Raw genomic sequence first — 12,877 nt, 5'->3', positions numbered from 1 at the left:
TTCCCTATCACATTCAGTTTGTTCTTGGAAGGTTGTGTTGAGCTTGCAATAAGACGTCTTCCGTCATGGCATAACAGCCTGACCTCTGACCTCAATGCTTTTGGCTTACATTACTATTATTAGGTAGTTCTACATATCTTATGGTCTCACTCCAAAGGATGAACATCCATCCTTAACTGATGTGATAGTATTGTTTATGTGGAACAGCAATGCTGCTGTGGGACTTGTAAGCCTTGTTTCTGTGCTGTATATCGAATTCTGTCACCAGCAACTAAAAGCAGAGAATGTAAATACTCAACAGGTGCAGGGAGAGAGAAAGAGTTAATGTTTCAGATAAATGATTTTCCATCAGAGCAAGGAAGTGTAAGCAAGTGTTTTCTTAGTTGCAGAGAAGGGGGAGAGATGGAGAGGAGAATGTGGAGACCCAGAGGGTGAAAGACACAAATGGTGTGGCAATTGTTGTGAGAGGATGAGGCTTCTTAGTTGCAGAGAAGGGGGAGAGATGGAGAGGAGAATGTGGAGACCCAGAGGGTGAAAGACACAAATGGTGTGGCGATTGTTGTGAGAGGATGAGGCTTCTTAGTTGCAGCTGATCTGTCATGAAGAAATAGGTGATGGACGTAAACAGATCAGAGAGAAGAAGTGGGAAAGCGATTATCCCAGCAGTCCAAAAGCCCTCATGATTAAAGTAAAATGCTGATTTAATTAGAAAGATGCTCCGTACTATAAAACACAATAAAGATTTTTAGCATCCTCTTGGGACTTTTCTTTCCTACAACAGCTACCAACTACCTTTAAAATGATTTTATTGCTTATTTTTCAGCATCATTCCTTTGATTCTGCTGTGACTAATATATATAACAGGTTTGGGGGAGGATGTGGGCAAACAGACTGAACATTGGCAATGGGGAATTAACGAATGTGGTCTGTGTGTTAAAAGTCATAAATTTAATGAAGGTTGTCTTATGACAGATCCACGTTGGGAGTATGTGGTCAACCCCACCTCCGATATCACATTATTTCCATTGCCCAGAGCATGTAGGATTGTGTGTTTTAAAAGTCATGAGCGGGTGGTTTGTTGGCAAAGCTCTTTCTCAGCTTTGAACCTTCTCCATTACATGGAACCTGAGACCTGATTAATGCACTTTGAAATCTGGGGCAGGTTTTACATTTATGAAACCATTTGGCTTTAAGGTGGTTTTTCAACCCCTCAGGTATAGTTTGGGGGGGATAAAAAAAGGTTTGCAAAGCAATGGAAGTCTAAATTAAAAAAAGTTAGAAATACAGTATATTAGTCAGGAGAGAAATCCGTCTCTTATTTCTACTCCAGCTAAAAGTCTATCTTGAAACCCTAGAGAGTACAGTACTCTTCCATTACAGAACAGAGGTGCTCTGTCTGGAGTTCTGTGCTCGTATCTCTGAAGGGGACTTGAACTCTCAATCTGCTGATTCAGAAGGAAGTTTCCCACCCACCAGTCAAAGTTGAGACTTTATTTGATTGGAGTATAAATGTTCCACCTGGGGGAATGTGGCTGACAAAATTAGAGCCTTTAATCCCAAATTCACAATCCGGGGCACAAAATGTCATTCAAGTAAGAGCAAATTTTTTTTAAATTGTTAAATAAGTTCTTATGTGATGGGCAATGATTAGTTATAATCATTTTTACACAAAGGGAAATGGAACTTGTTACATTGGTTCGTTATATAAGCAGGTGAACAAGGAGTACAAGAGCAAGGAAATCCTTTTGCATTTGTACAGAGCCCTGGTGAGACCACACCTGGAGTATTGTGTACAGTTTTGGTCTCCAGGGTTAAGGAAGGACATCCCGGCTGTAGAGGAAGTGCAGCGTAGATTCACAAAGTTAATTCCTGGGATGTACGGACTGTCTTACGCAGAGAGGTTAGAGAGACTGGGCTTGTACATGCTGGAATTATGGAGATTGAGAGGGGATCTGATTGCAACATATAAGATTGTTAAGGGATTGGACAAGATAGAGGCAGGAGATATGTTCCAGATGCTGGGAGAGTCCAGTACCAGAGGGCATGGTTTGAGAATAAGGGGTAGGTCATTTAGGACAGAGTTAAGGAAAAACTTCTTCTCCCAGAGAGTTGTGGGGGTCTGGAATGCACTGCCTCAGAAGGCAGTGGAGGCCAATTCTCTGGATGCTTTCAAGAAGGAGCTAGATAGGTATCTTATGGATAGGGGAATCAAGGGATATGGGGACAAGGCAGGAACCGGGTATTGATTGTAGGTGATCAGCCATGATCTCAGAATAGTGGTGCAGGCTCGAAGGGCTGAATGGTCTACTTCTGCACCTATTGTCTATTGTCTGTTGTCTAAAACAGTATCAGTACAATATACATTGTGATGGAGTCATCAAAAACGGGCATCAGCACATGCACCACGCACCTCAAGCTTTCAGTATGGCATTGAACGTAGAACATAGATGTAGAGCGCAGCAAAGGAACGTGCCCTTCAGCCTCTGATGCTTCTGCTGAACATGATTCAGCAAATACACAGATCTTTTCAAAATTAACTGGAGAACATCTTACTGAAAGTTATTGTTCGGTTGCTAATGGTTCGATTGGAGGCTGGAGGCACTGCAAATACAGAAACATAAAAGGTGCTCTTCTTCCCAGGATCTAATGTTCAATTATTACGTGCCATGTCATATTACGTGGGCAATCGTGGGTTTTTTTCAAGGCCATGACTGTCCTTGGGAAATCTTCCTGCAGAAGTGGTTTGCCATTGCCTTCTTCTGTGTCTTTACAAGACAGCTGACCCCAGCCGTTATCAATCCTCCTGAGAGGTTGTCTGCCTGTGGTCGCAGAACCAGGATGGTGATTTGCACAGCTGCACATATGACCATCTACCACCTGCTCCCATGGCTTCACATGACCCTGATTGGGGGTGGGGAGAGGGGGCTAAGCAAATGCCATACCTTGCCCGAGGCTGACCCGCAAGTTAGTGGAGGGAAGGGGCACTTTACAAGTTTTTTGGTGGAGACGTGTCTCCACCCTACCACTCTATCCTAGTACCTATGTGTATATTTATTTATTTATGGGCATTCTGTGTTGGCGCCAGAAGTGTGGTGACACTTGCAGGGCACAATCCTCGCTGACTTAATTTGATGCAAATGACACATATCATATAACATATAACCATATAACAATTACAGCATGGAAACAGGCCATCTTGGCACTTCTAGTCCGTGCTGAACGCTTACTCTCACCTAGTCCCACCTACCTGAACTTAGCCCATAACCCTCCATTCCTTTCCTGTCCATATACCTATCCAATTTAACTTTAAATGACAAAATCGAACCTGCCTCTACTACTTCTACTGGAAGCTCATTCCACACAGCTACCACACTCTGAGTAAAGCAATTCCCCTTCGTGTTACCCCTAAACTTTTGCCCCTTAACTCTCAACTCATGTCCTCTTGTTTGAATCTCCCCTACTCTCAGTGGAAAAACCCTATCCACGACAACTCTATCTATTCTGTGTGCAGTTTTGGGCTCCTTATTTAGGATAAATGTGCTGACATTGGAGAGGGTTCACAGAAGATTCACTAGAATGATTCTGGGAATGAGAGGGTTAACATATGAGGAATGTTTGACCGCTCTTGGACTGTACTCCTTGGAGTTTAGAAGAATGAGGGGGGACCTCATAGAAACATTTCGAATGTTGAAAGGCAGGGACAGAGTGGATGTGGCAATGTTGTTTCCCATGGTGGGGAAGTCTAGAACGAGAGGAGATGACTTGAGGATTGCAGGGCACCCATTCAGAACTGAGATGCAAAAAAATTTTTTAGCCAGAGGGTGGTGAATCTATGGAATTTGTTGCCATGGGCGGCAATGGAGGCTAAGTCATTGGGTGTATTTAAGGCAGAGATTGATGGGTATCTGAGTAGCCAGGGCATCAAAAGTTATGGTGAGAAGGCGGATGAATGGGACTAAAGGGGAGATTGGATCAGCTCATGATGAAATGGCGGAGCAGACTCGATGGGCCGAATGGCTGACTTCTGCTCCTTTGTCTTATGGTCGTATGGTCTTATCCCTCTCATAATTTTAAATCATATCACTTTATGATTTGATGTACTTGTGACAAATAAAGCTAATCTTTACTTTTTATTTATTTACAACACTTTGTTAGTAATAACTTGGAAGTATCAGGATGTCGGGTTTAAAGCAAACATTGAATTGTAGATTCACTCAGGAAACCAAGCCCAGAAACAATGGGAATGATTCCTAATAAACGCAGGGTAGTTGCTTTAGTAAGATACATTGAGTGGAATATGGTTGTATAATCCCACCACTGTCTATAAGTGTTGGATTCCACATTCCAAAGCCATACCGATTGATAGGTTAACTGGTCACTGTAAATTGTCCTGTGATTAGGCTAGGATTAAATTGCGGGTCACTTGTTGCCACAGCTTGAAGGGCCGAGTGGGCCTGTTCTGTGCTGTATCTCAGTAAAAAAAGAATAAACAAAAATGTTGTGTATGAAATCAGTGGCAGTCATTTACAGCAGTCTGATCCGTTGAGACTGTATGTAGCCAATGAGGACAATGGTTGCTGATCCTTTCCTCTCGTTTGCTACTGATTCCCCAACTGACAAGACAATATGTTTTCAATGGGATGCTGACATTGCAATTTTCTGTATAATTCTCTCCTTCCAACATCTCTTTTTGGATAATGAGATAATGTATTAAATAATGCCTTCTTTCCTTCTTTCTAGAACCCTTCAGTGCAGCTGTGTGGGTCATGATGTTCGTAACACTCCTTATCGTGTCTGCCATAGCAGTGTTTGCTTTTGAGTACTTCAGCCCTGTCGGGTACAACAGAAATTTAGCAAAAGGAAGAGGTAAGTGTTTAGTCCTGCTTGTAGTTTTCATCCGAGCAAAATTGGAACAACTGTAGCCATTCCCTTGTCTCACTGTACATCAGAGTATGTTGCATGTTCAGTGCTGATGTATAAGTTTTTGGGTGGTGTTGGCAGACGATGGCAGTCACTGTAATAAAGCTGTAACAAGCCTCCTCTCAACCTTCTCTGCTCCAAGGTTAACCAGTCTCAGACCTCCTAGTATGTTCTTGTAACTGAAATCACTCATCCCTGTGCTAGGCTAATAAAGGATCTGTAATATGAACCAAACGACCTCAAGCAGCTTATTAAGCAACCATGTCTTAGTTGCAGTTGGTAGACTTCTCACCTCTGAATAAGCATTCAAACTTTGCTCCAGTGCTACGCTACTGGAACACACAGTGGCACAGTAGATGTGTTACCTGCCACGAGTTGTAAGAAGGTTGAATGTTCTCAAAGCTCAAGGTTCAAAGTAAATTTATTATTAAAGTACCTATATGACCCCGTATAGAACCCTGAGACCATGTGGGTTTTGTCCAGGTGCTGTGGTTTCCTCCCACATTCCCAAGACGTACGGTGAAGGTCATTGCGTTGTCGGTGCTGCAAGTGTGGCGACACTTGTCAGTTGTCCAGCGCAGTCTTCGCTGATTTGATCTGAAGCAGTCAATGCATTTCACTGTATGTTTTGATACATATATGACAAATAAAGCTAATCTGACCTAATCAGTGCCGGGACCGAGGAGGTGCCAAGGGTTGGAAGTGCCTGTCTATTCGAAGAAATGTTAAACTGTGTTACCATTGGATGTCACATCCTTTGGCAGTATTTTATAAAAGAATAGAGGAATTGTAATTGGGGCTTTGGTAATTATCTCATATCCATTATATATATATATATATATATACCCTGAGATTAATTTTCCTGTGGGCATACTCAGCAAATCTATAGAATAGTAACTATAACGGCATCAATTAAAGATCAACCAGAGTGCAGAAGACAACAAACTGTGCAAATGCAGATATAAAAAAATAGCAATAAATAACAAGAACACAAGATAGAGTCCTGGAAGTGAGATCATTGGTTGTGGGAGCATATCAATAGATGGGCAAGTGAGTGTTCAAGAGCCTGATGGTTGTTCTTGAACCTGGTGGTGAATCCTGAGCTTCCTGTACCTTCTACCGGATGGCAGCAGGAAAAGAGCATGGAATGGGTGGTGGGGATCTCTGAGGATGGATACTCCTTTCCTTCGACAGTGTTTCAGGTACACAATGCTGTTTTTGAGAATTTGCGACCGACTGCTGTCTCTCTAACAATACAGTAGCAACTACCCTTCAAGCATATGTGATTAACTGTAAGGTACTTTGCAATATTTCTGTGGTGTAAATGGACAAAACCTTTTTCCTGATGAAAGGGAAGAAAAACCTTTGAGTGAGGCGATGGGACCCAGAAGCTTATTTATTTAGTCAGTTCTGCTGAAAATTTTATTAAAAATATGGGACAGGCTGTGACTTCCAAATCTCAAACGATGTGTCTTTTTTTCAGGGCTGTCAAGCATTACTCTGACTCATTTGTTACAATATACCAAAGTCATATTGGCCCCATGTTGCCTCATACCTCAAGCTGCCATCTGGTTTCATTACAAAATGTGTATACTTCAGCAAAAGGCTTCTTGTTAGCTGTGCTCCGGAAAGACACACTCTATAAGGCTTTACAGATACTGAATTAGAAAAGATATATTTCTTTAATAAGGCAGAATGACACATCATCTAAACTATTAGATCATCTTACTGAAAATCTGGATATAAACAAAATCTTTTATTGTTTATAGATAGCAATTTCCTTGTGAATTATTGGGATTCTGGCCCCTTGCACATAATATCCACCTGAATCTTCCTTCCAGCTGAAAATTTTAATTCTTTAATCAGTTCTTTTTATAAAATAGAAACATTATTGCCTCAGAAGCTCAAAGCACATCCTTGATCTTGCGACAGTCGGTATGAACTTCATGTGGTTATCAATTATTAATAGGTTTAATTGTCAGTGTGTAGGACCAATGTGCACTTCAGGAAAAGGCAGTCCTACATTCATATGTGGGTGCCGTGGCGGTTAGCACAGTGCTTTACAGCACCACCTGTAAGGTTCCTGTCACTGTCCGTCAGGAGTTTGCACAATCCCCCCATGACTGTGTGGGTTTGCTCTGGGTGCTCTGGTTTCCTCCCACATCCAAAGACGTACATTTGGGGTAAGTGAATTTTGGGAATGATATGTTGGCATCAGAAGCATGGTGACACTTGTGGGATGCCCAACACGATCCCTGCTGAGTTGGTTTGATTTCATGCAAAGCGCTCATTTCACTGGATATTTTGATATACATGTGACAAATAAAGTGAATCTTATCAAATCTTTTCTCATACCGCACATTCCACACCATAGAGATTCCCAAAATGTTTTGTAACCAAAGGACTTTTTCCTTTGCAGTAGTTATTATTTTTTCGTTGTGGTGAACTATGTGCCTGTCGGGACACGCCCCTGCTGACTGCTCCTGTGGCTCCTCCCACAGGCCCCTGTATAAAGGAGACCTGCGGCCTGAAGATCGGCCTCAGTCTCCAGGACCTTGTATGATAGACACTCACTCCTGGTTCCTTCTTCCAGTCAATAAAAGCCGATATCTCGCCTACGTCTCAGTGTGAGTTATTGATGGTGCATCAATTTTATTGACTGGAAGTTTTAAAACATGGAACCCGTTTTGCGTCCGGACCGGTTGGATTTGGACCCTCAAGACCCTGACGCAGCTCTCGCTTTTGAACACTGGCTTGCATGCTTCCAATCGTACTTGGCGGAGCTTCGTGCGACTGAACCCGCCGTTATGCACAGAATCCTACTCTCGAGGGTCTCCTCCAAAGTTTACTCCTTTATCCGGGACCTGCCGACCTACGAAGGGGCACTGGACGCCCTCAAACGACAGTACCTGCGGCCGGTGAACACCGTCTATGCAAGACATCGCTTAGCTACCCGGCAACAGCGGCCTGGCGAATCGTGCGCTGAGTTTCTCCGAGCACTACAGACACTCGTCCGAGCTTGTGACTGCAAGACGCTCACGGCAGAACAGCATGCGGAGCTGCTGGTGCGAGACGCCTTTGTGACGGGACTGAGGTCAGTGTACATGCGCCAGCGGCTGCTGGAGAACTCGGATCTTACCTTAAGCTCGGCGATAGAGAAGGCCAACGCTCTAGAAGCTGCTTTGCATAACGCCGACGCTGTCCAGTCGCGCGATTCCCCGCCGGTTTCGTGGACGCCTCAGACCCCGCCACCGCCGGCTCCCGGGAGCGAATTCGCCAATGCCGCCGCCAGTCGCCATTCCACGAGCTCCCCGACCCAGACCACGGCTGTGGCCCGTAAGCAACTCGTGCTTTGTTATTTCTGTGGCCAAAAGAAACATCCTCGACAACGCTGTCCAGCGCGAGAAGCGACCTGCTCCAGCTGCGGAAAGCGGGGCCACTTCGCCAAGGTCTGTAAGTCTCAACCTCGAGCGGAGTGCAGCGCTGCGGGTGAAACGTGGGGGCCGCCATCTTGCATGCCGGGATGTGGGCGGCCATCTTTGTCGACGTCAGCACGCCCCGCCCCCGATCCTCGGATGCTGACCGGGTACCCCGGATGTGAGCGGCCATCTTTGTCGGCGTCAGCATGCCCCGCCCCCGACCCTCCGATGCTGACCGGGTACCCCGACGATCCAACTCTGGCCACTGTGACTCTCGACCAAAGCGCCCCACACCAGCTTGCAAGATCCATGATGGACATCCAGGTGGAGGGGCATTGGACTGGATGCCTGTTTGACACGGGCAGCACTGGGAGTTTTATTCACCCGGACACAGTGCAACGCTGCGGACTTGCAACGCGGCCGGTCAGTCGGAGGTTCCATTTGGCCTCTGGGTCGCAGTCCGCAGACATCCGGGCGGGTTGTGTAGCGACTTTGGTGGTGCAAGGCACAGTATATCGGGACTTTGAACTGCTGGTCATGCCTAATCTGTGTGCACCTGTGCTATTGGGGCTGGACTTCCAGAGCCATCTCGAAAGTGTGACTATGGTATACGACGGGCCCCTCCCACCACTCACTGTCAAGAATCCTCAGTTTTGTGGGACTTCTTCACATACCCCGCTACTGACCACACACACACACGGACACACACATCCCATCCAGAACCAGGCCAACAGCTGCGCTACCGACACTTGCAGCCTCTCCACTCTCAAGATCCCTCCCCCACCGCTGTTCGCCAACCTGACCCCCGACTGTAAACCTGTGGCAACCAAAAGCAGGAGGTACAGCGCGGGGGACCGGGCCTTCATTCAGTCGGAGGTGCAGCGGCTGCTCAGGGAGGGGATCATTGAGCCGAGCACAAGCCCTTGGAGGGCCCAGGTGGTTGTTGTTCGGACTGGGCAGAAAAATAGGATGGTGGTGGACTATAGTCAAACCATCAATAGGTTTACGCAGCTTGACGCATACCCCCTACCCCGCATCGCGGATATGGTCAACCAGATTGCTCAGTATAAGGTGTACTCGACAATAGATCTGAAATCCGCTTATCACCAGCTCCCCATCTGCCCAGAGGACCGCCCCTACACCGCCTTCGAGGCGGGCGGCCGGCTCTATCACTTCCTGCGCGTCCCTTTCGGTGTCACGAATGGTGTCTCTGTCTTCCAGAGGGAAATGGACCGGATGGTGGACCAGTACCAACTGCAGGCCACATTTCCCTATCTGGATAACATCACCATCTGTGGTCATGACAGGCCAGATCACGACGCCAACCTCCAACGGTTTCTCCAAGTGGCCGCAGCTCTGAACCTTACTTATAACAGGGACAAGTGTGTTTTTGGTACCACCCGCCTTGCTATACTTGGGTATGTCGTGGAAAACGGGGTTATTGGGCCTGATCCCGAACGTATGCGCCCCCTGTTAGAGCTCCCTCTTCCCACCACTCTCAAGGCCCTCAGACGGTGCCTGGGGTTTTTTTCCTATTACGCCCAATGGGTCCCCCATTACGCAGACAAGGCTCGCCCCCTGGTCAAGTCTACCTCGTTTCCCCTCTCTGCTGAGGCCTGCGCGGCCTTCAACTGCATTAAAGCGGACATTGCCAAAGCTACGATGCATGCAGTGGACGAGACCGCTCCCTTCCAAGTGGAGTGTGATGCCTCCGATTTCGCTCTGGCTGCTACCCTTAATCAGGAAGGCAGACCAGTAGCATTCTTTTCTCGCACCCTCCAAGGCTCTGAAATTCGGCACTCCGCGGTGGAGAAAGAAGCCCAGGCCATAGTGGAGGCTGTTAGGCACTGGAGGCACTATCTTGCTGGCAAAAGATTCACTGTGCTGACCGACCAGCGCTCGGTTGCGTTCCTGTTCAGCAACCAACAGCGGGGCAAGATCAAAAATGATAAGATTTTGCGGTGGAGGATAGAACTCTCCACCTACACCTATGATATCCTGTACCGGCCTGGCAGACTCAATGAGCCCCCTGATGCCCTATCCCGGGGAACATGTGCTAGCACACAGCTCGACCAGCTGTACGCCCTTCATGCACAACTTTGCCATCCGGGGGTCACCCGATTTTACCATTTTGTGAAAGCTCGGAACCTGCCGTACTCCCTGGAGGACATCAGGACGATGACCAGGGACTGCCAAATTTGTGCCGAGTGCAAACCGCACTTCTACTGTCCTGACACGGCACAACTTGTCAAGGCCACCCGCCCTTTTGAACGCCTGAGTGTTGACTTTAAGGGCCCCCTTCCCTCCACTGACCGCAATGTCTATTTTCTCAGTGTTATTGACGAGTTCTCACGGTTCCCCTTTGCCATCCCCTGCCCCGACACCACTGCCACGTCCGTCATAAAAGCCCTGCGCCAGCTCTTCACTCTGTTCGGGTATCCCTGCTATATCCACAGTGATAGAGGGTCCTCCTTTATGAGTGAGGAGCTGCGCCAGTACTTGCTAGCTAGGGGCATTGCTACCAGTCGGACCACGAGTTATAATCCCCGGGGTAATGGCCAGGTAGAGCGGGAGAATGCCACAGTGTGGAAGGCCACACTTTTAGCCCTTAAGTCCAAAGGGTTGCCGGTCTCTCGATGGCAGGAGGTCCTCCCTGAGGCACTGCACTCTATCCGCTCTCTGTTATGTACGTCCACCAATGCCACCCCTCACGAACGCCTATTCTCTTTTCCCAGGAAGTCTGTCACTGGGACCACCCTACCAGTTTGGCTGACGTCCCCGGGGCCAGTGCTGCTCCGGAAACATGTGAGGAGCAATAAATACTCCCAGCTGGTGGAGAGGGTTCACCTTCTCCATGCGAACCCCCAGTATGCTTACGTGGTCTTACCTGATGGGCGGGAGGACACGGTCTCCATCCGCGACCTGGCACCCGCAGGTGCAGCAGACCACTACCCTGAAGGCTCTCCGGTAACTGTGAACCCTGCACCAGAGGTGACACCGTACTCACCAGGCCCTACACAGACTCCTCACGACACTTGTATTCCGGGCGTTTCGTACACATTTATACCAGGCGCCTCGCACATGCATGAGGGATCACCGGCGCCTAGTGGGCAAGAACACGCGCAACCCCCGTCCCCTGTGCAATCGCCAATGTTGCCGGCACCTATGCGGTCACAGCCGGTGCTACGTAGATCGCAGCGACAGATTCGACCGCCTGATCGGCTTGACTTGTAAGAACCTTCGCTACATGAGGACTTTTTCAAACGAAGGGGGGGTGAATGTGGTGAACTATGTGCCTGTCGGGACACGCCCCTGCTGACTGCTCCTGTGGCTCCTCCCACAGGCCCCTGTATAAAGGAGACCTGCGGCCTGAAGATTGGCCTCAGTCTCCAGGACCTTGTATGATAGACACTCACTCCTGGTTCCTTCTTCCAGTCAATAAAAGCCGATATCTCGCCTACGTCTCAGTGTGAGTTATTGATGGTGCATCATTCGTGACTTATTGTCTTGCACTGTACAGCACTGTACAAATTTCACAACATGTCAGCGATAAAAATAAACTTGATTCAGATTCAATATGACTTCTATGCTTTTTCTCTCTTTGCGCTACTTTCAAGAGTGGGTAGTAATAAAAGATTGAAGAGAGTTTAAGTCGAAGGAAGGGTGCAGAGATGAAACCAGAGACAAGTGTGCTGAGAATTGATTGTGGAAGCCGTTAATGGAATATTGCCATGACAGTGCGTATTTCTTCCAAGAGGTAAAAAGCTTTTGGAGAAAAAAAAACTTCCTAAACCTTCGTAGAGGTTAGAGTGAAACCAGAGTTCCTCTTGCCTGCTGTGGTTACCTACAGAAGTTGCCAAAGCTACATTCCAGTTTAAGACTTTGTTTGTTATGGTAAAGACTTCTTAATTAATTTCTGCGTTTTTTTTGTTTAATGCTATTTGCTCCTCAGAAGGAAGTGGTGAATTGCCTCTGAATCATCCCAGTTTATTCAGCGAAGCTGCTCCCGCAATGGATTGAGAATTTAGACTCCTCTGTGGAAAAGGAAGATAATTTGAGGGATTTTATTTATTTCTTTGGAGATACAGCGCAGAATAGGCTCTTCCGGCCCAACAAGCCATGAAATCCAGCAACTCCCTGCCTGTTTAACACTAGCCTATTCACAGGACTATTTACAATGACCAATTAACCTACTAATTGTTAGGTTTTTGGACTCTGGGAGGAAATCGAAGCACCCGGAGGAAATCCATGCTGTCACAGTGAGAATGTACAAACACCTTACAGATGGTGTCAGAAATGAACTCTGATCTCTGACACCCCAAGCTATAATAGTGTTGCACTAATCTCTATGCTACTGGGATTAATCCAATCTTTTCTCCTTTTCTTTCCTGTTATCCTTCTGCTGTTACCCTCAATTTTTATAACATTTTCCCTTCTGTCTCTTCAGTCTGATGAAGTCCCAGACTTAAGTCATTAATTCTTTCTCTTTCCACAGATGCTGGCTGACCTCCTGAGTGCATTTTCTGCTGTTGTTTCCA

The 12,877-nt window shown here is 46.9% G+C and overlaps 2 protein-coding genes across 2 annotated transcripts in view; both read left to right on the top strand.

Moving 5' to 3' along the window:
• The window catches only part of grin2aa (glutamate receptor, ionotropic, N-methyl D-aspartate 2A, a), a 295,359-nt gene that overhangs the window by 212,700 nt on the left and 69,782 nt on the right, over positions 1–12,877 (top strand). Inside the window, exon 8 of the mRNA XM_059978631.1 lies at positions 4,741–4,866. Within this exon, the coding sequence (XP_059834614.1) occupies positions 4,741–4,866 (126 nt within the window). The remainder of the gene's footprint in view (positions 1–4,740; positions 4,867–12,877) is intronic.
• Positions 9,249–11,776, top strand: LOC132398791 (uncharacterized). The gene has a single exon (XM_059978632.1). It carries the CDS (start codon positions 9,309–9,311, stop codon positions 11,571–11,573), a length of 2,265 nt encoding a protein of 754 aa, XP_059834615.1. The 5' UTR covers positions 9,249–9,308; the 3' UTR covers positions 11,574–11,776.

This window comes from Hypanus sabinus, chromosome 9, assembly GCF_030144855.1.
Source record: "Hypanus sabinus isolate sHypSab1 chromosome 9, sHypSab1.hap1, whole genome shotgun sequence".
NCBI classification, from domain to species: Eukaryota; Metazoa; Chordata; class Chondrichthyes; order Myliobatiformes; family Dasyatidae; genus Hypanus; species Hypanus sabinus.
Note: the sequence above shows the minus strand (reverse complement) of the source record. Positions and strands in the feature narration are given on the sequence as shown.

Bases quoted from the DNA above. Each gene is read 5' to 3' on its own strand.
- LOC132398791 (XM_059978632.1), top strand. From the start codon at position 9,309: ATGGTGGTGGACTATAGTCAAACCATCAATAGGTTTACGCAGCTTGAC.